We start from the raw sequence: 25,609 nt of genomic DNA, 5'->3' as shown, positions 1-25,609 counted from the left end.
TAACTAAGTAATAAATAAATTGTAAACACTATAATAACCAAATTTTCAACACTAAATTTTTGATACACATTCCACAATAGATAAACTTTTAACTGTGATCAGTACATGAACTTCAAACACTCTGTAATTACAAAATACGTGCGGCAATTCCAATTCTTACAATCGTTCACAGGACGATTCGGTCCTAATCAGGAACTGATTTTCGTTCCTCTCCGGGGAATGGGAAAATGTAAACAGTTTGTACTTTTTCTTTTTATGTGGGCGCCAGAAATGTAACTTGACAGCTACACTCAGTGGGTGGGGAACATGGGAAAGGGAAATTATGCTAGGAACTCAGGATCGTATGCGACTGCTTTCTTTTAAACCCGAGACACTTTCCTCCGGAGAACTCAAATAAGGGAAATCACCAAGAATCAGATCAGACAGGGACGTAGAACCGGGTGGGTACTTCGCATGATGCCATTCGGGTCAAACTATTACATTTAGTTACACGCGAAATAGAGCTGGTAATTTCTAGTCTGGACTGCTTTAGAAATGAAGTTTTGGGGGAGGCTCATTCAGCCTTAAACGTTACCACGAAACAATAAATAATGTAAAGGGATTAAAGTTACTCTACCAAACAGAAATCCTATAGGGTTCAACTTAACATGATTTGGGTTTATTCATAATAATGTTCCCTACATACGTCACACATTAATACTTGCGGTTCGTTTGCAACTCGGCAGGTAGATTAGTTGTTTTCGGCATTCCGTTGAACCCGATGTACGGCAGATGTTATTTTCGGTTCGGCTCGTTGAATCGATGCGGAAATATTGCAGCACCGTTCAAGGTACCATTGGCTCTTTTCCGGCGTCCCGGAAGAGCCAACGACCAGCAGTACGATCGTTCTCGTGTAGTCTCGGATTTTGCCACGAGGGACGTACTTGTTGTCAGTCGTTCGATGTATCGGATTATTGGCGTTCCGATTTCTTTCTGCCCTGTTTTGTTATCGGCTGCGTCGCGTGCTGGTACAAATAGACGAAAACACAAAAAAGGTCCTCTTGGACCTGCCAAAATCGGTTATGATATCTGTGACGTATTGTTTTAATGTGCACGTGTTTTACATTTTATGTTATGGTTTTCTTATAATAATTTACCTTTTTAACGTAGTGTTTCTGTAGAATTTTGTTGTACACTCAATGTGGTCGGTGTGTTTTTAACCACTTTTTTATCTATTTATGTGTATATACATTAAGTTTTAACATGTTACATTTAATTTCACAATATTTTACTAACCGTACTTTTAGTTTAACGTTAGCCCTTTTAAATAGGATTTTAACTTCTAATTTTTGTAAGGCTTGACTTTTCCTTGCTTCTATCTGAAATAGTAGAATAACTTTTAAAACATTTACATCACTTTTTTTTAACAACTACGAAATTACAATTACACGACGCGCACTTCCGTTATCTAGAACGTTCACAGGCAGAAAGAACAAGCTCTGTATGGACGAAACGTGACAAGACTCAAATACTTTCGACCGACACACATACGCGTTCATTAAATTTTACTCGAGTGTGTCGCTCTCCGAGTGATATCACTTCCCCGGTACGAACCCTGCCTAAACCCGACGCCCATGGATAACCCCTAGAGGAAAGTGCCTGCGTTTAGGCGTTTTTGGAAAAGGGAATTGAAATGACTGTTGTAGTTTTCACCACGGAGTATAGGAGTTAGGCGATTTTGTGACGGAGTTGCATAGAAATAAGTAACAAACTGTTACAAGGTTTAGTTGCTTTTAAGCTCGGCCAAGCATGCCGTAATTGAACCGGTAAGTGGAGACGATATTCTAAGTCAAGATTGGAATTTCTTTTTATTTATCGCGCATACTGGTACTTATCTGCCTGAAATATAAACTCCAAACGAGTTAGCTGAACTTTCTAAAAAACTTTTCCCCTGTCAACGGGGAACGTGCAAAATTAGATTTTTTTTTTACAAAGTGCCATATTTTTTTGTTCAACAGTAATTTTATCACATACTTTGGTGATCCAAAAAACGATAGCGCTAGTAACTTTTAAAGAATGTGATTGGGGCCTATAGGTAGCAGAACCAGGAATTGAAACAGATGATTCCCATGGTTGTTGACTGTTTGGACGGAACCGATCTATCCAGTTTTCTGGCCGTGGACATTACCCTTATCCTGGCTACGCAAATTAAGATGCCTTTTTTAACAAGTTAGAAAAGAACCTCAATTTGTTTATTTCCGTAATTCATGTTTCTTGCAGATGTTATCGATATTTTGTTCCGAATATATAGTCAATGGAAAGGTGCACTTCGTGATGACTGTGTCAATGGATTAAAAGATTTTAACGAAAATCGTCTGTAGAGTTGACGCTGAACGAGCAGCGGCGAGCACAGATCCGGGATCCGCTGTGGACGACCTACACAGTAAATGAAAATTACCGAGTTCGGTAATTTTTTTACCGAAATCCTAACATGTGTAAATCGTTAAACTGTTCGGTAATTTTTCCGGTAAAAAATAAACGAACATCGGTAAATCGACTCTTCATTTACCGATGTTCGTTTATTTTTTACCGAAAAAATTACCGAACAGTTTAACGATTTACACATGTTAGGATTTCGGTAAAAAAATTACCGAACTCGGTAATTTTCGTTTACTGTGTATGTTAGCTTCTAGCACGACATCCTCGATGACTACATGAATAAGGTATTGTATTTTTTATGGTTATAAATTAATTCAAAAAGTAATTTGAAAAGGTTTATCAAAGATAAATAAATTTTATTATTTTTCGCTTCCTTCAAAACTAACAATCTGGATCTGTTCTCGGACCTCTATTTTTTACTATTTATTTAAATGATATTGCTGCTCTACCTCTTAAAGGTGTTCTTCGATTATTTGCTGACGATTCTGCGTTCTTTTACAATAACACTAGCCCTGAAGAAAACGATAATAATCTTTGTTCTGACCTCACATTATTGAAAGACTATTATCGCATAAATAAGTTGACTTTGAACATAGAGAAATCAAATATATTAATTTTCAAAACGTCTCAAAGATGCACTCCAAATTCCTTAGAAATCACCAAAACTAATTTTCCTAGTCTTAGAGTTGTGACAGAATGTAAGTATTTAGGAGTTATCTTAGATAATCTTCTAAATTGGAATTCGCATATAGACAGCCTTCTACATAAACTAAATAAAACAATAGGTATAGTTTGTAAAGTCAAACATAAAATTTCGCCTTATATTCTTCAAACTATTTACTTCTCTCTTTTCCATTCTCTACTAACCTATCTTATTTCGTCTTGGGGTAATGCTTGTAATTCTCGACTCGATAAACTTCAAGTTGCTCAAAACAAAATACTACGCATTATTAATAATCTGCCATACCGTAGTCATTCTGCCGAACTGTACAATATCAAAAACAACATTATTCCTGTTAGAGGCCTGTATATTTTGCATATATGTAGTTTCATTTATTTAAGCATTACAAATAGTACTCACTGCAATATATCATTCAATCGTACTAGTCATCAATATTCAACGCGTAACAGAAATATGTTAGATCGCCCTTCAATCAGTTCTTCAATTGGAGAACGTTCCTTAGCCTTCAGAGGTGTAAAGTTGTTTAATTTTCTTGAAGAGACATGTGGGCCTTTTAATAATTATACTCATTTTAGAAAATCTGTCAAACAATTCTTACTGAATCCAGAAGTGTCATCAACACTTTTAAAGTCATACAATATTTTTTCACTTTAACTTAATTTAAAAAAAAAAACATGTTCATAAATTTATCGTGATAAGTTATTTTTATTGTTATTCTTGTTATTTTTTTTTTATCGTTGAATCTATCAATTTGATTATATTTTTTATTTTATTATCACTCGTCAGTTATTAGTTTAGTTTCCTAAATATACGCAGTTTGCTTTATATTCACCATACAACTCCTTAAAGGGCAATGCCATTGGAGTTTTAAAACAAATCTCATGTATGTAATGTATTTGTTATGTTGTAAATAAATAAATAAATAAATAAATAAATAAACAATTCTTATTGCTATAGGTACCTGAACTGCTGAAAACAAAATTTTTCCTAGACATCACCTTGCTGTGGTCTACGCCGGACGAGATCAGCAGAATCAAGGCTGACATTACCCAGCTTACCACCCTCAGCTGATCCTTAGGTAAAACTCGAAACTGGAGAGGTTTATGTCGAAAAATATTGTTCTGTAGGTTGCGATGTTCGATAACAATGTGTTCAAGTAATTTATTAATAAATGGAATTTAGAAATTAAAATTTATTAACAGCTTTGATTTATGAAATTAATTGGTCGTCGTAAATGAAGGTAAGTGTTTTGTCATAATCATTTCCATGAGTTTAGTTGTTCCACCTCAACTCAAAATATTCTTCTTTTTAAGGTCTATATTTATTGAATATTTACCGAAAACTGCTAAATTTTAGGTTATCATTACCGGAAATAGTAAAACGTTCAGTAATTTCAGCCTAAGATGCACAGCGCATAACGCGAGATGATCAGTGTCTCCAGATGACACTTGAAACGAAATTTGTTTATTCTGATGAGCACAGATGACTCAATTATTTTTGTTTTGGCCTTGTTTTTTTTAAACTAGCAACAGCCATTTTTTATTACCCATGATATCATAATACTCAATAAGGCATTTCTACCGACGGGAAAGACGAGATCCTGAATAACAAAAAAAAACTATGAGGTTAACTATATGTAAAATGTTCGGCAATTTTTACCGAACCCTGGAAAACGTTCAGTAATTTAAGCTTAGGATGCACATCGCATAACATGGGATGGTTCGAGTCTCCAGAAGATATTTCAAGCGAGAAAATTTCTCTGAGGAACACATATGAATCTTGGAGGCTTTTTAAAATTGATGTTTTCGCATAAAGCGGAGATGTCTTCTGAAACGAAATTTTCGACATGTGTCATTTCTGTTCGGTCGGTATGAAGTATGACACGAGTCGAAAATTTCGAGATGACACTTTCGTTTTAGGCGAAAATATCGATTTGATGGAGCCTGGTCCATACACTGCCGGCCAAAAGTTTGGGATCACCCACTAAAAAACATGCAAATTTTGATCGTTCATATCTCAGCCGTCTTAGGACATATTGCAAATCTTCTGATCTCATTTGAAAGATAATGAGCAATAGCTATCTCGGAGGTATTTTGCCCAAATATAATGTTTTAGTTTTGAACTTAAAACTTAACCTAAAGTTATAACATTTACAAAAAATCGCACTCAATATTCAAAGCCGATCATCTCGGGATAGGGTAGACCAAATCTCAAAATTTGAGTGGCATTAGAATTCCTGTTCTTTACTTCTCAAAACACAATCAACAAATTTTGAGAAAAAAATCAAGAATGTATTTTTGATTAATAAAATAGACACTTGAGTTATCGTCCAAAAGTTTGGGATCACCTCTTTGTATGGTGATTTTGGGATCATTCTTATAAAAACATGCAAATTTATTTTATTCATATCTTTCTCATCTAACATCGTATTGCATATCTGAAGGGTTCATTTGGAAGCTTAGGATTTGTTGTGTTTTAAAAAATTAATTCAAAAATTGTATTTTAAGGTGAGAACTATAAAAAAAATCCGGAAACTTTCAAAAAAACAATTAATTTCAGGTGATTTTTTATGGTTATCACTTCAAAATGAATGAATTTATTAAAAAACAACAATTCCTTACCTTCCAAATGAACCCTTAAGATTTGCAATACGATGTTAGATGAGAAAGATATGAATAAAATAAATTTGCATGTTTTTATAAGAATGATCCCAAAATCACCATACAAAGAGGTGATCCAAAACTTTTGGACGATAACTCAAGTGTCTATTTTATTAATCAAAAATACATTCTTGAATTTTTTCTCAAAATTTGTTGATTGTGTTTTGAGAAGTAAAGAACAGGAATTCTAATGCCACTCAAATTTTGAGATTTGGTCTACCCTATCCCGAGATGATCGGCTTTGAATATTGAGTGCGATTTTTTGAAAATGTTATAACTTTAGGTTAAGTTTTAAGTTCAAAACTAAAACATTATATTTGGGCAAAATACCTCCGAGATAGCTATTGCTCATTATCTTTCAAATGAGATCAGAAGATTTGCAATATGTCCTAAGACGGCTGAGATATGAACGATCAAAATTTGCATGTTTTTAGTGGGTGATCCCAAACTTTTGGCCGGCAGTGTATGTGTTCTTCGAAATTGAATTTTCTGGATTGAAATGTTTTATGGAGACTCGAATCACCTAGTGTAATGTGCTGTGCATCATAAGCTGAAAGTTCCGAACGTTTTACAGGTTTCGGTAAAAATTACTGAAAATGTTACAGTTTTCGGTAAATATTACCGGTATTTCGGTAATAATTTCTGAAATTTCGGTAAAAATTACCGGTTTTCCGGTAAAAGTCACCGATATTTCTGTAATTAATTTACCGGCATTTAGAAAATATTTACCGGTATTTCGGTAATAGTTACAGGTATTTCGGTAAATTATACCGGTCATTCGGTAAACAATACCGAACTTTTACAGTTTTTCGGTAAAAAAACAAACGATATGTCGGTAATAGTTTTAGATAATTCTGTAATAATTACAGGTATTTCGGTAATAATTTCCGGTTTTCGGTAATTTATAAACGTATTACACTAAATTCTACCGGTTGTTCGGTATATACTACCGAGCTTTTAAAGTTTTCCGGTTAAATATACCGACCTTTCGGTAATAATTACAGGCATTTTGGTTGTACAACACCGTTTTTCGGTAATATAACGAGCTATCACGTTGACAACTGTCAAAAATTTGACATATAATCTTAGATATGATCAGTCGAGTTTCGGTTATTTTTTACCGAAAAAGGTCTGTAATATTTGACAGCTGTCACTTTTCGCCATGAGAAAAATTACCGAACGGTTTAACGAACTCCACATGTTAGGATTTCGGTAAAAAAATTACCGAACTCGGTAATTTTCGTTTACTGTGAATCGTTAAACTGTTCGGTAATTTTTTCGGTAAAAAATTAACGAACATCGGTAAATAGACTCTTCATTTACCGATGTTCGTTTATTTTTTACCGAACAGTTTAACGATTTACACATGTTAGGATTTCGGTAAAAAAATTACCGAACTCGGTAATTTTCGTTTACTGTGTATGATACATGCAACCAAAAAACGTTTGATAATTTTAGCTTATGATGCATACACTGTGCTCGAATCGAATCATCCCGCTATGTGTGCACACAGCGCATCATTACCTAAAATTACCATACGATTTATGGTTTTCGGAAGAAATTACCGAAAATTTGACAGTTTTCGGTAAATATTACCGGCATTTCCAGAAGGCGCCTTGAGCGAAAAACCGAGTTAGTTTAAAACATTTTTTTTATTGCCTTTTAAAACTCTTCGGATTTTCATTTTGATCGTCATCGAGCTTGGATTGCCTCTGTAGAAATAAGAGAAAATCGTTACAATAAAATTTCGACACGGAACAAATGTAACTAAACTTTTACCTCTTCCTGTTCAGAAAGGAATTTGATTCCTTGGAACGGTGTTCCCGAAGCTTCCTTGGCAATCCACTTCCCCACCGGCGGAACAGTATTTTCCTGCTGCTCCAATGGAACCACAAATATTAAAGACTTTGACTTTATTACCGTACTCCTCGGAGCTGCTGCTGCTGTCGCTCGGCGAGCTATCGGCGTAGGTCTTCTTGTTGGGACCTGCTGCCCCTTCGCAGCTGACAAAATGTGGACCGGAATGAGCCGCTAAACTGGCCAAACCTCCCCTACCTCAAGATAAGGCTCCGAATGGAAACGGGGTGAAATGTGTTTTGTTTGAATTTTTTACAACACCACACACGCGAAACCCAAACTTTAAAAAATGGCTACGAGTTTTTCAGCTTCTCGCTCGATCACACGATCAAAGTTGAGGCCATTTATTACGACTGCAAGAGAGCGAAGGAAAATGTAAAAAAATGCCAGAAAAAGACAAACGCATTTTGACGTTTGTCTTGACAGCGGCAGTTTTCAGTTTTACTTTACAGTTTTCGGTGTTTTTTTACCGAAAACTAATTGCGAAGAGATTTGTTTACATATAAATGAACGAAGTTCGGTAGGTGGATAGCTGATTAACGAGGCTCGTTAAAAACAAGACGTCAAGTTGATCAATTACCGAAAATATCCGAATTACAGAAGTGTTTCTGTAAAAAAAATTACCGAACTCGGTAATTTTCGTTTACTGTGTTTACACATGTTAGGATTTCGGTAAAAAAATTACCGAACTCGGTAATTTTCGTTTACTGTGTAAGCTGAAAGTGCCGAACATTTTACGGGTATCAGTAAAAATTACCGAAAATTTTACAGTTTTCGTTAAATATTACCGGTATGTCGGTAAAAATTACTGAAATTTCGGTAAAAATTACGGGTTTTTCGGTAAAAGTTACCGATTTTTCTGTAAGTTTTACCGAAATTTTCCGGCATTTAGAGAATATTTCCGGCATTTCGGTAATAGTTACAGGTATTTCGGTAACTTATACCGGTCGTTCGGTAAATAATACCAAACATTTACAGCTTTTCGGTAAAAAAATTACGGTATTTCGGTAATAGTTCTAGATAATTGGGTAAAAATTACAGGTATTTCGGTAATAATTTCAGGTTTTCGGTAATTTATTAAGGTATTACAGTAAATTCTACCAGTTGTTCGGTATATACTACCGAGCTTTTATAGTTTTCCTTTTAAACATTACCGACCTTTCGGTTATAATTACAAGCATTTTGGTTCAACAATACCGGTTGTTCGGTAATATAGCAAACTGTCACGTTGACAACTGTCATAATTTGACAGATGATCTTAGATATGATCAGCCGGGGTTCGGTAAAGTTTTACCGAAAAAGGTCTGTAATATTTGACAGCTGTCACTTCTCTGCCATGAGAAAAATTACCGAACGGTTTAACGAACTCCACATGTTAGGATTTCGGTAAAAAAATTACCGAACTCGGTAATTTTCGTTTACTGTGTATACTGCGTCGATGTAAAAGAAATTATTCAAAAGATTCGAGACTCGCGAAATATGACTGATGAAGAACTAATTTTTAAATTTGGAATGGACGGTGGAGGTGGTTCTTTTAAAATTACCGTAAACTGGGGGAACTTTGATCACCAGGGTAACTTTGATCAACATGAAATTTTTGCAGATAATCATCATTAACTAATACATCGATGGATATGTTGCAGGAGATTTCAAAGTCATAAATATTATAACAGGCATAATGGCTCATTCGTCAGAACATCCCTGCCCGTATTACGATGTCAGTAAGCAATATTTGATGACACGTAACGGAAACTTGAGGACTTTGGGGACAATCAAGAAAAACGATAAATAAAAAAACACTTAAAATTTAAAAATACTGATATCGCAGGCACTGAAGCTGTTCCAGGCGATTTACAAGACATGCTTTAAGGAAAACTTAGATTCCGAGTACACATCACTCATTGATGAGTTTTCTACAGTGTGGGATAATTTTAAACTGCCAAACTCTTCAAAATTCCACATTCTACGATTCCATGTAAAAGATTTTTGAGAATACACCGGAAAATCGCTGCGTGTATTCGGAGAGCAAGCCTCGGAGAGTGTTCATCATGATTTTTCAGAAACGTGGAAACGATATTAAACCCCCGATACATCGAAGTTGTACTATGATCATCTCTTAAATGCTGTAGTGGACTATAACAGTGGTCATCAAGAAGGTAATCAAAAATGACTATTTTAAAGCCAATATTACGCTATTTTCCTTGTTCGACTAAGCACATTTTAAACACGAAAAAAATGGTTGAAGAGCCAAAAATGATTCAAACTACGCCTGGAAAGATATTCGCTTTTTAGTGAAGCGGAATTGAAAAAAAACTTAAGAAACTTAGAAAAATTTCAATCAGTCTAATAAATTTTTAGAAAATTGCCAATAACTTTTCAGGATCAACTCAAAGCGTTTTCCAGTCTTGCACAAAGTTGTCGGGCATGAAATTTTTATAAAGTCATTGAACTGGGTGATTGTTATAAAATATGTGTAGTCAGAAAAATCCATGGTCATAGAGCATAAGGACGAGAAACCCCATTGGAAATCTAATGCAAATTGACTTAAAATTTAAAATCGCTCTAATTTCAAAAAAGCCCGATGAAACATTTCCAAATTTTAAGGATAGATGCCTGAATACTATATCATTCGAATGTCGTGTGCCGTTTTGGTGGTCATTTTTTATTTTTAATAACGTATTTTGGCACACCGTGATATAGCAACCTTGGTCTGCAGACATCAAGTCAAGGGTGAGTTTTCATTGGATAGGTAGATATTTCATGAAAGATTCTAATCAAAACTTTATTTCAGGTGGTCAACACTTTGGCACAAAACTTCCACCCCAGAGCAGAGCCGGTGCTGGTATATAAAAAAAAATGTATAGTTTTGGAAATAATTACCTACATAATTGAAAAAAAAAATAGAATAATTCTCATTTATTGGTCATCATAGGCACAGCCAGTAATTCAATACTTAATTTCGAATTGAAATATAAAATACAGCCGATTGTTTTGAAAAAAATAGCTGGTTTCCAGCAATCTGGATTGCTGATTTCCAGCAATTTGAATTGCTGGAATCCAGCAGTAATGATTGCTGATTTTTCCAGCAATTCAAATTGCTGGAAATTTTGCTGGAAAGTCAGCGTGACAAAAAGTCAGCGTGACAATTTTGCTGGTTTCCAGCAAAAAAAAATTTGCTGTGTAAAAATCTGTGTTCAGATTTCAGAATTCATAAAAAAAACCAAATTTCAACAGAAACTTTTATTTGAAATTAAGGATTCAGATGTCAGTTATAAGGCGGCATCCATAAATTACGTAACGCAAAAAAATCACTTTTTTGACCTCCTCCCCCCCGTATGTCACAAATCGTAACGCTTCGACATACCCCCCTATGAAAATTACGTAACGCTGACAACTACCCCCCCCCCATCTTCTCATGATTTTCGAAGATAAAAAAAAACATTCTTTAAATCGGAATTATTATCCATCCAAATCGCTTCTTAGTACTCATTGATGATAACTCTCTAATAAAATAAATTAATTGTCTTATTACGAGTTGCTCTGTGCTTGTTAACTGGTAATCTACCTTGTTTACTGTATTTTGTTCAAGCAGCATAACTCGTTATGCAAAATATACTCCACTTTGTCAGAATAATCAAAATAGCTGATCGGAATAATCAAAATCAATTGAGAAAAAATAGTAAAATTTCAGTCTTAAGATTGGATTGAGTTCTTGGGGGTAAATGTACCTAATATTCGGTTTTCCAACGGTTTTTTTCACGGATATCCAATCCATTGGTAAAAAACCAGTTTGAATCTTGTTAATACTTACAAATTTTAAGGTGATTTTAGTTTGCTTATCATTTAGCAAAAATTGCATGATATCAAAAAAAGCTGCGAAAAAACTGAAATTTTTTAGGAAAAAAAACGTTACGTAACGATGAGCATACCTCCCCCCCTCCCCTATGTCACAATTCGTAACGCTAGAGCTTACTCCCCCCCCTCCCCCCCTAGGAGCGTTACGTAATTTATGGATGCCCCCTAAACATTGTGAATTTAAAATTATGGATTTGATTTCTCGAATTATACAGAATTCAGAGTATGTAGAACTAGGAACCATTATACTCAGGCAAATTCTTATTATAATTTTCATAAGATACGTCTTATGAACCCCTTTTTGCGTCTAAACTAATTTTTCATACGAGTCTTATGAAATTCTTCCAATTTTCATACGAAGTTCTTATGAAAAATAGAAGAAACGGCATTGAGGCATTCTTCAGTCATTTTTCAATCGTCAAACGAAGTTGTGGAATTATTAATTTCATTGTTCAAAATGGTAAGTTTGTAAACCTAATTCTAAACTCACTGCCCTCAAATTCCTAAACCTAACCTAAACTAGTCGAGCTCCGGCCTCTTTCAACCACGTCTTGGGCAAACGCCTGTTAAACCGAGAGTGAGTTCAACATACTCAAGAGTGGTAGTAGACTACGCGACAACTTTACACGCAGACTACAAGCTCGACTAGCCAGGGCTGTATTCAGACAAGGAGGTTCGGGGTAGAACTAGCGCAGTCTCTTCAAGTCCTCATGAAGACTCATTCTAGTTTACCCATCCTAGCTTACAAGTTTGAAACGAAGTTTATTTTTTGTGATCGTTAAACATATTTGAAAACTTTAATTTGGTTTTTCATTTATTTTTCAGCACGTTGAACGGGAAACACCCAAGGTCAAAGAACGGTATGCGGCCGAACAAATCCTTTGGAACCGGGTATTGATGTGCTGCTGATGGTGACCATAATGTATGTACCAATTAAATTAGCCGTACAATAAAATAAATTTTTAACATCAATTGTTTTGATTTTTTCGCATCAAACGTGACATATCCTGTTTTTATAAGACCCTCTTATGAAAAGCAACAACCTATTATTGAAGTAGTGTTCATCTGCAGAATTCATTCGCATCATAAGATAATCTTATGAATTTCATTCATTTTTCTTATGGCGACACTTCATAAGAGAATCTTATGGCATGTATAATAGTATTTTTCTGAGTGTAGAAATGATTCACAACTTCAAATTTATATTTTAGAATTTCGAATCCCAAAACCTGATTCGGAAAATAAATTATACAGAACTTATATTCAGAACTGAATTCAGATTTCAAAATTCGCATTCAGAATTTCCTTATTGAAATACAGAATCAGAACTAAAAATAGAAGATTCGAAAAAATGGTTTAGTATTCATAATCAAATGTTAAAAGGTGGGAAGCCTGATTTTATAAATGGTGTTTAAAATTCAGAATTCAGAAAAGTGACCTAAGGTGTAAAGAAAGTGAAATAAGGATTAAAAATTCGTAGTTCAAGACACAAGTTCCTAGCTTTCAGTTCAAAATTAAATTATGTAAAAAACAAAGCCTGATTTTTGAAATTAACGCAGCTGAAGTTCAGTATTCAATACTAAGGAATAAGAAGTCTTTATTTGAAACTGCGTATTCATAAATTCAGAATCGAACATTTCGATTTCAGTATCAAACAAACTCACATGACATGCAGGATTAAGAATTCAAATTTTTAGGTGCAGAGCTTGAAACTCATAGACCTCAATCTAGTCGTACCCATAAATTATGAACATTGGAATTCTGAATATTCATTGATGGCCGTTCTCGGCAAATAGTATTTATAATTTTGAAATTTACTCTAAACAATAGATAATTAAAAAACTGCATGATAAAACTCTGTATAATTGAGCTAACAATTAGACTTGTTGCGTGTGTTTAGGTGGCAACTTTTGGTTAATCTACTCTACCATCTAGAACATGGGTGGCCAACATTTTCAACAGGCGGGCCAAATTTCAGAAATGAATTTGGCTGGCGGGCCACAAAAACAAATTGTTCTGAATTTTCTGTTGAATTATCCCTCCCAACTTATGTATGCTGTCAATGAATTTAAAACCTCTTCGGTGTATTCATCCCAAAAATGTCAAATTTCCTGACAACATTGGATAACAGTCAATTTTATGATCTCCAAATTAAAAAAAAAAATTACCGCCTTTTTGTTAAGATTTCAAGTTCACCGTTCTTCTTGGAAACATTTGTTAGACAAATTGGGAAAAACTGCAGAATTAAATTGTTGAAAAAAAGTAACGGTAACAAGCTTTTGACATTTAAAAGAATAATTATTTCAAAAATATTAATTTCACAAAGTAACATCAAATCAATCGAATTATTTTCAAATTTTCTATCATCTCGATTTGACAAGGGTATTAGGAAAGATTTCTTCAAACGGGGTGAATACGAATTTGATTGTTTTATTATCATTACACCTTTTTTAAGTAATTTTTATTTTAAAGTCGTTCTTCTGAGAGATTTGTCAGTACCAAACCGGTTCTAGTTTAATTCTACTACCCAATTACAAAATCTGTCTAGTTTTCCATTATTGATGTACACAAATACAAAGCACGTTCCAAATTAAAATATATTTGGATTCGGTTTAATTTCAAAAATATACCCTTTCTGGAAAGTTGAGCAAAAAATTAAAAAAAAGGAAAAATATACAGAGCCCACTTTCAATATGTTCCATAATTTGCAAAAATTATTAGATTTTTATGGATGAACGATGGTTTTGAAATAGAATTCAAGTTACGAATGGTTGAAGTTGTTGTGAAAGTATAATTTCAATGTTGATGTTGATATGATTCGGTGATTTTATTTTTTTTTTTTAAGTCCGCTTGAACGCTCTTCATACCAACGATATGTAGCCATCAAAACTTTATCGGAAAACATTGAAAAATGTGTGATGGAATTTGCAGATAATGTGTTAAATGCCATACAATTTTGATATTTTAAAAACTGTAATTGTAATCGTTTTTTTCCGTGACGTAATTTTTTTGTAAATGTCCCGAAAATTCAAAGGGGTATAAGTATAAAAATTATCGATTTTGAGTCAATAATGCCAAATAATTATTCATGTTTCGAATTATATTTGGTGATTTTTTAAATTAATTTTGCAATTTTTAAAATTGCAAATGTTCGAAAAATGTATGGAAAATGGCCAAACACAACGATTCAATAGCGCGTTCTTTTGAAATTAATTTTTATACACTTTTATTCCTTTGCCTTATATCAGTTCCAAGAAATGTTCAGATCTTTGTTTTGAATTAAGCTAGTGTTGATTCACATTTATATTTATCCAAATGATATATGAAGAAACAAAAAAAAAGGTTAAGTTTTTAGAACAAGGGTTTTCCAAAATTAGCTTCGCGGGCCACAAAAAGTTGGTCGCGGGCCACATGTGGCCCGCGGGCCATGGTTTGGCCACCCATGATCTAGAACAAGTTTTTGCGGAAGTGTTTACGTGTAGAGTTATAGAGAGAATGCGTAGGTACTCTCTCTCTCTCTCCAATTCAACGAGCGTTTAAGGTCACGGCTCGGCTCCGGAAGATCACGTGCTTCTCGTTTCGTTCACTTTTTATTCAGTCACTAAACCTGTTAGCCAGCCAGGCCAGCGATCGATGCGACAGACAGTTGATTATCGATCGTAATTATATCTCACTCACAAGCACCACCCCTACTTAGCTTAGCATTCTATTTAGCCCGGTAGTACCTAGTTCGGGAGCTTGAGCTTTTTTGCTTACTTGACTTGCGCTAAGTGAGATGGTCAAAGGAAGCTTAGAGGCTCTAGAATCGGTTCTCTTATAGATTTTTGCGCCATCCAGCCAGTCCAGCTCTCGGATTAGTAACTACAAATCAGTTAAGCACCAGTTACGCTCTTTCTTGGTGTCTCAGTCAATTTAGTTTAACTGTAGACTTCATTGCTTGTTGTGTGTAATCTTCTGATCGTCTGCTCATGTCTTGTGGTTGTTTATATATCAGTTCGAGCCCAAAAAGTGATAATTATGTGATGTTGATAAGTTGAAAATCACGATTTGTGCATAGGAGTATTATTTTTTCAAAAAAATAAATTGAACATCACACCAACAACGGGAGGTGTTAACTTTTTACATCATCATCATCATTCGTACCTTGTCACATGATCTAAAAGATTGAAAGTGTAGTTTTTGTTGCTGAGCTAAGCTGTATATCCAAAATGAGGAGTAAGTAAATGTTATCAGCATTTACCAATCAATTCCAATAGGTTTTCTTCTGAAATTTTCACAACAGCAGTTAGTCAACTATTAGTCAATATGTTCAATGTCAGTGATACCTAGTTATGTAGTAGAAAGGGATTTTGGGGAACTGTGAAATTAAAATTTAACTTATTTTAAGAAATTTTATAATTTAAATGTTATCGTTATGTTTTATGAAAAAAAATTCTCAACCCAAGATTGGTTATCCATACTTGGTTAGACGAAACAATTTATCGTTGATTAACTCAATATAAGACTGTTCATAGAAACCAGTCAGATCAAATAAGGGATTTTCAATACAAAGAAAGATCAGTCATTTTAGCTGTGGCCAATTATGTTTTTTTTTTTTTTTTTTTTATTTTGTCACTTGTATCAAACAAAAGTAGGTAACACTTCAGTGTTCCTGGGGGCATTCGATTATTTAAATTTTTACAATGACTGAAAAATCCAATTCAACAACTTTTTAAATTTCTACAATTTTTTTTGTCATGTTTTGGCTTTTGTGTCATTACTGTTTCTTGAGTGAATCATATTTTTTGTAATTTTTGTCATTTTTGAAATTTTTGTCATTTCTGTCATTTTTGTCATTCTTGTCATTTTTGTAATTTTTGTCATTTTTGTAATTTTTGTCATTTTTGTCATTATTGTCGTTTTTGTCATTTTTGTCATTTTTGTCATTTTTGTCATTTTTGTAATTTTTGTAATTTTTGTCATTTTTGTCATTTTTGTCATTTCTATCATTTCTATAGTTTTTGTCATTTTTGTCATTTTTGCCATTTTTGTCATTATTGTCATTTTTGTCATCTTTGTCATTTTTGTCATTTTTGTCATTTTTGTCATTTTTGTCATTTTTGTCATTTTTGTCATTTTTGTCATTTTTGTCATTTTTATAATTTTTGTAATTTTTGAAATTTTTGTAATGTTTGTAATTGTTTGTCATTTCTGTCATTTTTGTCATTTTTGTCATTTATGTCATTGTTGTCATTTTTGTCATTTTTGTCATTTGTGTCATTTTTGTCATTTTTGTCATTTTTGTCATTTTTGTCATTTTTGTCATTTTTGTCATTTATGTCATTTATGTCATTTATGTCATTTTTGTCATTTTTGTCATTTTTGTCATTTCTTTCATTTTGTCATTTTTGTCATTTTTGTCAATTTTGTCATTTTTGTCATTTTTGTCATTTATGTCATTTTTGTCGTTTTTGTCATTTTTGTCATTTTTGTCATTTTTGTCATTTTTGTCATTTTTGTCAATTTGGTCATTTTTGTCATTTTTGTCATTTTTGTCATTTTTGTCATTTTTGTCATTTTTGTCATTTTTGTCATTTTTGCCATTTTTGTCATTTTTGTCATTTTTGTCATTTTTGTCATTTTTGTCATTTTTGTCATTTTTGTCATTTTTGTCATTTTTGTCATTTTTGTCATTTTTGTCATTTTTGTCATTTTTGTCATTTTTGTCATTTTTGTCATTTTTGTCATTTTTGTCATTTTTGTCATTTTTGTAATTTTTGTCATTTTTGTCATTTTTGTCATTTTTGTCATTTTTGTCATTTTTGTCATTTTTGTCATTTTTGTCATTTTTGTCATTTTTGTCATTTTTGTCATTTTTGTCCTTTTTTGTCATTTTTGGCATTTTGTCATTTTTGTCATTTTTGGGTTGTACTCCATTTACCCGAAAACCATTGCCCAGAATGAAAAATCACCAGAATTTCAATCACCAGAAATCCACTTCCCCAGAATTTTTTTTTTCCCAGAATGCACCATTTACCAGAATTTTTTTTCCCAGAATGAACCATTTCCCAGAAAAAAAATTACCAGAATTGCCATTTCCCAGAAAATTTAATATATTAATCCAACCTGAAATTCAAGAAATTAAAATAGATTTTTTCCACAAAAATTGGATTCTCATAATACTATTCTTTTGCGGCAAAGCCGCAACCAACGAGAATGAAGGGGCCGTTCCCAAATCCGAGGTGGCCGCCGACCCGCCGTCGGAAGCGGCGGCCCTAATACATTGGTCTAGGTCTGCCGGGGCTTCCTACACGCTGGGCCAAGTTGAACCATTAATGTTTGAAAAATAACCATAATGGCAGTTTAGTGGATCAAGTCGTTTTATGAGTTTTCAGTGAAAACTCATAAAATGAGATTTCGTAGAGAACTTGAATAATGGTTATTTTTCAAGCATGGTCGAAAAAGTAAAAATGGGTCAAAATTAAAAGGAAATACTTGTTTTTAAATATGAATCGACTTCTATTTCATTCAATAAGTTAAATATAAGGTATTATGTATAATATTATTATTATTCATGGCTCCACTGTTACATAAGTGGAAGAAAGTTTAACCGGTGGAGGGAATAATTGCGTCGGACGCTGTTATCACAGCTACGAATGGTGCGCTGCTTCCTTTCCTTCAATGTTCAGCTTCCCGCTCTGCTGTGATTTTAGTACCAGTTTCTCCAAGCATATTTTTGGAACCTCCGGATGCAGCAAACGTAGGGAGTTACGGAACATTCTGTAATTTTTTATCCATGGTAAATAATCTCGGAACAGTTGCAGAAATTTCCAAAATGATTTTCTTACCCAAAGACGTGACGGCAGCTGGAGACATATATAGTAATAACTCGTTGAGTCAATCGACGAATTTCTGTCCGCGGCGGAACTGCTGTTGCTTCCGACTCCAAGTAACTCATTGTTGCTTCACAACTCTCGTCTGAAAATTAAATTTAAAAGAATATGACGTTGATGATCAATCTGAACATATTTATTTCTATTAATTGCATTAACGGGTATTATCAGGCGAATACTTACAATTTGGGTATCAGAAGATTTATATGAAATTAAGTCCAACGCGGAACCACAAACAAAAAACAAACACTTCAGCGATTGCAAACATCGCGTCTATTTTTTCAGTCATTTTTTTGTTGAATTTTAACCATTATCAAACTTTTCTTCATGAACTCGGAAAATGGTTGAAATTAAACAATTCATAACGGTTGAAAAATAACAATTTAAGCAGTTCTACTAAAAATCTCATAAAATGAATGAAAAACAATCATTTATGGTTAAAAAAATATTAGCGTGTAGGTCTGCGTGAAAGCTAGGGGTGATCCCTTAGCCCCGTCCGCCACGCGACAGCGTGAAGGTCAAAACGTCTTTCAAGTTCGAACGCGCAGCGTGAGGAGTCGGATACCAAAACGGGGACCATGGTAAGCATTGAATCAATTAAAGTACCCAAACCATAAACAAAGCAGCACAATGGGTGGTATGAAAAAACCTTAGTAATTGCTTTTGCTACACTGAATCGAGCAGTCGAGCAGTCGCTTAAAGCAATTGCTTCGGTTGTTATGAATAAAGTTTTTCTTGACAGCTGTTTTCTCAGTCAGGAGCTTTTACTTTTAGAACAAGCTAGTTTGGTATGAATAAAGCTCAAATCTGAAGCAATTGCTCGACAAATCTCATAGCAATTGCTTTATTTTCTAAGCATGCTCGGTAGCAGACTTTTCCAATAAAAAATTCTTTAATAACGTCATGAACTTATCAAATTAGCAATATTTCACTTCAAAACAGTTCAAAAAGGTATTTTCAACATGGATAAAGAAAAGTCGAAGTGATAACCCAACTTTTTTCATATTCCTGTCGTTGTATAAAATCATTCGACTAAGATGACAATAAACAAATCAATTAGTAAATATTTCAAATTAAAAAAAAATCCGGCTATAGTGGAAGAAGTCCCAATTGGCTCAAAGTAAGAAATAAATTGTAATAATTTAAAACATTATACAGATCTCTCATTTTTATATAATTTTTTATAATCCTAAGATTTAAAAAAAAATCTAAATTAAAATGCGCGCCTATTGCCAATTTTTTTTTATACATCGGATTATCCCGATCCGAATACATGTGGGAGAGCTTATGATAAATATTAAAGTTAGGTCATTTTTTGTTTGACAATATTCGAATATGTATTCATTTTTCTTTAAACAACAACATACGAGCACGCATTAACAAAAAAAATCCGGTCGTTCTTACACGCACCACCCGCTTCGTCGACTTCAAGGCTACTTTAGCCGTACTTTTCAATTTTCTGATCGTCTTCTTTCATTTTACTTTAGAAAACTTCAGATTCTGCTGGTTGGATAGTTCATTTTTCGAAGCAAAAGCTATGTTCTAAGACTTTAGTACACATCCGCTAAGCAAATGTTTATTCATACCAAACTAAGCAAATGCTTTGGACTTTTGCTTTGATTGATTTCGAGCAAAGTAAAAGCTACCGAAGCAATTGCTAAACCTTATTCATACCACTAAATATTCGTTCTAAAATAAATTTAGTTGGAAAATTTTAAAGTTATAGTTTCATTTAAAAAATCATTTTGAAAAAATGAATTTCGAATCATATGAAATTTACAAGAATTCATCAGAAAAAAAAACAAAAAAATACTAGAGGAAAAAATATGAGATTTGTGCCATTCTGGGAAATGTTCCATTCTGGGGAAAAAAATTCTGGGAAATGGTCCATTCTGGGAAAAAAAATTCTGGTAAATGGTGCATTCTGGGGAATTTTTTCTGGGAAATGGTTCATTCTGGGGTTTGATTTCGGGTATTTGTCATTCTGGGAAAAAATCATTCTGGGCAATGGTTTTCGGGTAAATGGGATACACTCCATTTTTGACATTTTTGTCATTTTTGTAATTTTTTCGGGCTACCCCATTAGAGTATCAGCAGCGGTCAGGTGTTGTTCCGTCCGAAACAGCTTGGACACCCCCAGCGCTAACTAGCAAGACGCCCGAACGAGAGAGAAAAATGCGAGCGACGACGAAGCATCGCATATTGAACGAGAGAAGAAAAAAACGGTCAAGTTTTAGTCCGACCACCGACGCGAGCAGTCCTTGCTGCAGATTTGTCCCGTTTAGAGAAATACAGTTTTGTAGTATTTTGTAAATCCGCCGCGTGTTTCTCTAATCCGACCCCATACAGTCCACTGAACAATTCCGACCGTAGTTGGCCCGGTTCTAACGCCAACATAGTGGTCCGTTCGATTCCGGATCTAGTGCCGAAAATAGATTCCGCTTCCATTTTGGCAAGGAAAGCTGCAAATCATCGCGCGTGTGGCTGTGTGCGTGTGGGCCAGAGATCATTCTTTTCGTTGCTCATTGTCGCCCAGTGTGCTTTCCGTCTTTCGACACACACACAGAAAAAAGCAAACCGTCGCTTGTTTGTGCTTTCCGCAGTTCGACACATAGTGTGAAAAAAGAGCAAACCGTCTCTTGTTTGTGCTTTCGCAATTCGATGTACAGAACAACACAATCGTTGCTTGTGTGTGGACAATCATGTGAAAGTCCGTCTCGTGTCGTTTGGACACTGAAGTAAAACGCCTGTATTTTCTTCGCGAGTGAAACGACAAAATGTCTTTGTTCCATACGCCACCGGGGATCGTCCCTGGCGTAAACGAAAATAGTGAATCCGAGTTTTTCGGATACGAGGACGAAAGAAAAAGCGAATCCGAAGATCTAAAGCTGGTTGCACTTTACCGCCAATGTGAACAGGTGCATAAGAAGATCGTGAGAGTGCAAAATTCCTTAAGTGCTGCTGAATATAAAGTGCCCCATGCGCAGCTGAAGACCTACCGAAGAAATTTGGATGCCGCATACACGGAGTATAGTGGCTTCCATAGCAAGGTGATGGAGCTAGTGCCTGAAGAAGAAGTGGAACGTGCCGAAACAGTGTATACAAAATTCGAAGAGTGCTTCAATCTGGTGTTCGCTGCAGTCGAAGAGCTTATCATGGAGTATGATGCCACCCCCGCCAGCGCCCGAATGGCGCAACCTCAAGTTGTCGTGCAGCAGCAGCCACTCAAGGTACCGATACCAACCTTCGATGGTGAATACTCGAACTGGCCGAAGTTCAAAGCCATTTTTCAAGACTTAATGGAGAAATCGAACGATTCCGACGCGGTAAAACTCTATCACCTTGACAAGGCGCTCGTCCAGAGTGCGGCTGGAGCCCTGGATGCAAAGGTGATCACCTAAGGTAACTATGAGCAGGCGTGGAACATATTAACTGACCGATACGAAAACAAAAGGGTTATTGTCGAGAGTCATATCCGTGGCTTGCTCAACCTGCAAAAAATGAGTTCCGAAACCCACAAAGAGCTGTGACGATTGCTGGATGAATCCACTCGTCATGTAGGGAGCTTAAAATACCTGAAGCAAGAATTCACGGGTGTTTTCGAAGTGATGGTAGTGTACCTTGTGACCAGTGCGCTTGACCGAAATACAAGAAAGGCTTGGGAATCCCACCAGGAGCGAGGAGAACTCCCTAAATACGAACCGACGATTACCCTCCTCAAAAGCCGCTGCCAAATCCTCGAGAATTGTGAAGCAAGTTGTCCAACAGGTTCTCAAATTCTCAAGCAAAAGCCGCAACCAACTACCGCCAAGTATCCAGCTCTCAAAGTTCATGCTGCCACAACCCAGTAGTACATCGACCAAATGCCGAGCTGTGTTTGATGCAAGCGCCAAAATGTCACCGAAAGCCCTGTCACTCAACGATGTACTGCAAGTGGGAGGAACCAATGCTCCGATTCCGCAAGCACAAGTTCGCTTTTACAGCGGACATAGCGAAGATGTACCGCCAGGTGCAAGTGGATCCCAGTGATACCAGTTTCCAGCGAATATTTTGGAGAGAGAATCCGGGAGATCAACTGCGTGTGTTGGAGTTGACGACAGTGACCTACGGAACAGGATCAGCTCCGTTCCAAGCCGTCCGATGTGTGAAGCAGTTAGTCGAAGACGAAGCAGCAGAGTTCCCGATTGGTGCACGAATAGCAAAGGAAGATTGGATGATGTGCTTTCCGTTGCCGACACTCTTTCCGAGGCTGAAAAGTCATTCAAACAATTGACGAAGATGTTAGCCAGAGGAGGCTTTCCAGTGCATAAGTGGTGCTCAAATTCCAAAGAGCTGTTGAACGTTATCCCGAAAGACTTACAAGAACAAGATATGTGCCTCGAAGAGTGTCGCCCGAACAGTGTTATAAAAGTGTTGGGCACAAAATGGAGCCCCAGAGAAGATGAGTTGCTGATCGCCGAACTAAAGTGTGATATAAGTGAGTGTTTAACAAAACGATCAATTTACTCCAACATCGCCAAAATCTACGACCCTCTTGGATTGATCGCACCTGTAACAGTCGTGGCTAAGTTTCTGGTACAGAACCCAGCCCATCGAAGACGAAACCATCCAAAACCGCTGGCTGCAACTGGCTAGTTCCTTGCCGACCCTCAACAGTTTGACCATCCCTAGAAGAGTTACGTTCGACGAAGCCACATCGTACGAAGTGCAAGGTTTCGCCGATACATCGATGATAGCCTACGGTGCAAATGTCTATCTGCGCAGCCTGCTTCCAGACGGTACCGCCAAGATGAGACTCCTTGCCAGCAAATCCAAGATCGCTCCTCTAAAGGACATCACCATCCCACGAAAGGAGTTGTGTGCAGCTTTATTGTTGGCTCGTCTCATCCCCAAGATCCTCCCCGCTCTCAAAATGCAAATCGACAAGGTTCACCTACGCTCTGACAGCCAAATCTTCCTAGCGTGGATAAAACGACCGCCAGAACGTCTAGAAAGTTACGTCCGCAACCGCATCACCAAGATCCAAGAGCTTACTGCGGGTTATGAGTGGTCTTACGTGCCTTCCAAGGAAAATCCAGCCGATGTTGTGTCCCGTGGCCAGCTACCGGACGACTTGTGCTCCAACAGTCTATGGTGGCATGGGCCAGAGTTTTTGAGCCTCGCTGAAACCGCAACTTACGAAGTCGAAGACATCCCGTCAGACCAATTACCTGAGTACAAACTTGTGGTAGTTTCCGCTCCAGCCGTTAGTATGGACGACTTCGCATTATTTTCAAGACACAGCAGCTTCCGAAAAATCCAGCGTATCGTTGCGTACATGCACAGGTTCGTGAACAACCATCGCAGGAGTAAAGCAGGTACCGAACTAGTTCTGTCGCCGTACCCCACTATTTCCGAGCTACGCCAAGCCACCCGATCCATCCTCTGGTTGGCGCAGCACACAGAACTAGCCGATGACATCCGAAAATTGAAATCCGACGAACCTTGCCGCCGAATTGGGAACCTCCACCCAATTCTAGTTGATGACCTACTCCGAGTTGGAGGCCGAATCCAACGTTCCAACTTACCGTTTGCAACCAAACATCCGATCGTTTTGCCGAACCATAGCCCAATTACGAAAATGTTAATCCGTTCGCTGCACGAAGAACACTTGCACACCGGATAGGCTGGTGTGCTAACAGCCATCCGCCAAAGATACTGGTTGTTTAACGCCAAGTCAACCGTAAGACAGGTCATCCGATCATGCGTCCAATGCTTCCGAACGAATCCGACGACGCCTTCACAGCTAATGGGGAATTTGCCTGAGCAACGAGTGATTCCATCGCCCCCATTTGCTATCACCGGTGTGGATTACACCGGCCCGCTGTGGATCAAGGAGGGAAGACGTCGACCGACATTGACGAAAGCATACGTTGCAGTATTTGTGTGCATGGCGACCAAAGCTGTGCATCTAGAGGCAGTATCCGATTTGTCCACAGATGCCTTTCTGGCCGCACTGGATCGATTCATCGGTCGCCGCGGCATGGTGCAACAAATTCATTCCGACTGTGGGACCAATTTCCGAGGTGCAAGTAGCGAATTCAACCGACTCTACAAGCTATTCCAAGACGAAGTTTTCCTAAAGAAAATCAAACTTTTCGCTCAACCCAAAGAGATAGAGTGGCATTTCATCCCTGCGAATGCCCCGGAGTTCGGCGGACTGTGGGAAGCCGCAGTCAAGTGCATGATGACGCACCTAACGCGCATCACTGGTAACGCCAAATTGACGTTTGAGGAACTTGCCACCATACTCACGTCAATCGAGGCAGTGCTTAACTCGAGGCCATTGTACACCATCCTGAACGACCCAGAAGCTCCCGAAGTTGTCACCCCCTCACACTACCTCATCGGTCGCCCTCTTACTGCTTTGCCGGAAACATCGTTAGAGGATGTCAACGCTGGCCGATTGAGTCGATGGCAGCACCTCAAGCAGATGAGAGATCACTTCTGACGAGCGTGGTCCAACGAGTACCTGATCAGCCTGCAGCCACGCAAGAAGAATATCAAGCAAATGCCGAACATTCGCCCTGGAATGATAGTCTTGTTGAAGGACAGGAACCAACCGCCGCTTCAGTGGAAACGAGCCCGAATCACCCAAGTCTACCCTGGTCCAGATGGCCTGGTCCGTGCCATAGATGTCGCTTGTGGCAACTCCGTCTACCGTCGAGCAATCAACAAGGTCTCGGTGCTCCCAATTGAAGACAACAATCAACACCCAAGAGGATATGATGCGGCTCCGCCCATCCCGGGGGGAGGAAGTTCCGTCCGAAACAGCTTGGATACCCCCAGCGCTAACTAGCAAGGCGCCCGAACGAGAGAGAAAAATGCGAGCGACGACGAAGCATCGCATATTGAACGAGAGAAGAAAAAAACGGTTAAGTTTTAGTCCGACCACCGACGCGAGCAGTATTTGCTGCAGATTTGTCCCGTTTAGAGAAATACAGTTTTGTAGTTGTAGAGGATATAAATGAAAAAGTAGAAGATGAATAAATTAACTAGAATTGAGCATCCATGTGCATGCTAAACAGAAAAAGTTCTGAACGAAAAATGCTCTCTTTATCAATTTAAATCCAGAGAGTAAAAACCCATGGATTAGGCTCCGCCCATTTCTCTGACGCTCGGGTATTTGACGCTATAAAAAGAGCGTACCCAGCGCAGTTGGGCTCATTCGTTTAACTAATCTCAAAGTGATAGCATCGGTTCCTCCAATATCCACAAAGAAGATG

At 36.8% G+C, this 25,609-nt stretch overlaps 1 protein-coding gene and 1 long non-coding RNA gene across 2 annotated transcripts in view; one reads left to right on the top strand and one right to left on the bottom strand.

The window, feature by feature from the left end:
* Positions 1-1,084: 1,084 nt before the first annotated feature.
* On the bottom strand, positions 1,085-1,506 carry LOC129739504 (uncharacterized). Its single transcript, XR_008735879.1, has 3 exons — positions 1,422-1,506; positions 1,276-1,358; positions 1,085-1,211 (listed from the first exon to the last, which is right to left on the bottom strand). It is a non-coding gene; the product is annotated as an uncharacterized LOC129739504 (long non-coding RNA).
* Positions 1,507-15,323: 13,817 nt separating this feature from the next.
* LOC129738608 (V-type proton ATPase 116 kDa subunit a 1) overlaps positions 15,324-25,609 on the top strand; it is a 51,151-nt gene continuing 40,865 nt past the window's right edge. The window contains exon 1 of the mRNA XM_055729840.1: positions 15,324-15,687. Within this exon, the coding sequence (XP_055585815.1) occupies positions 15,681-15,687 (7 nt within the window). The 5' untranslated portion in view covers positions 15,324-15,680. The remainder of the gene's footprint in view (positions 15,688-25,609) is intronic.

Source organism: Uranotaenia lowii, chromosome 1 (assembly GCF_029784155.1).
Source record: "Uranotaenia lowii strain MFRU-FL chromosome 1, ASM2978415v1, whole genome shotgun sequence".
Lineage (NCBI taxonomy): Eukaryota > Metazoa > Arthropoda > Insecta > Diptera > Culicidae > Uranotaenia > Uranotaenia lowii.
This window is presented reverse-complemented; position numbering and strand designations above follow the sequence as displayed.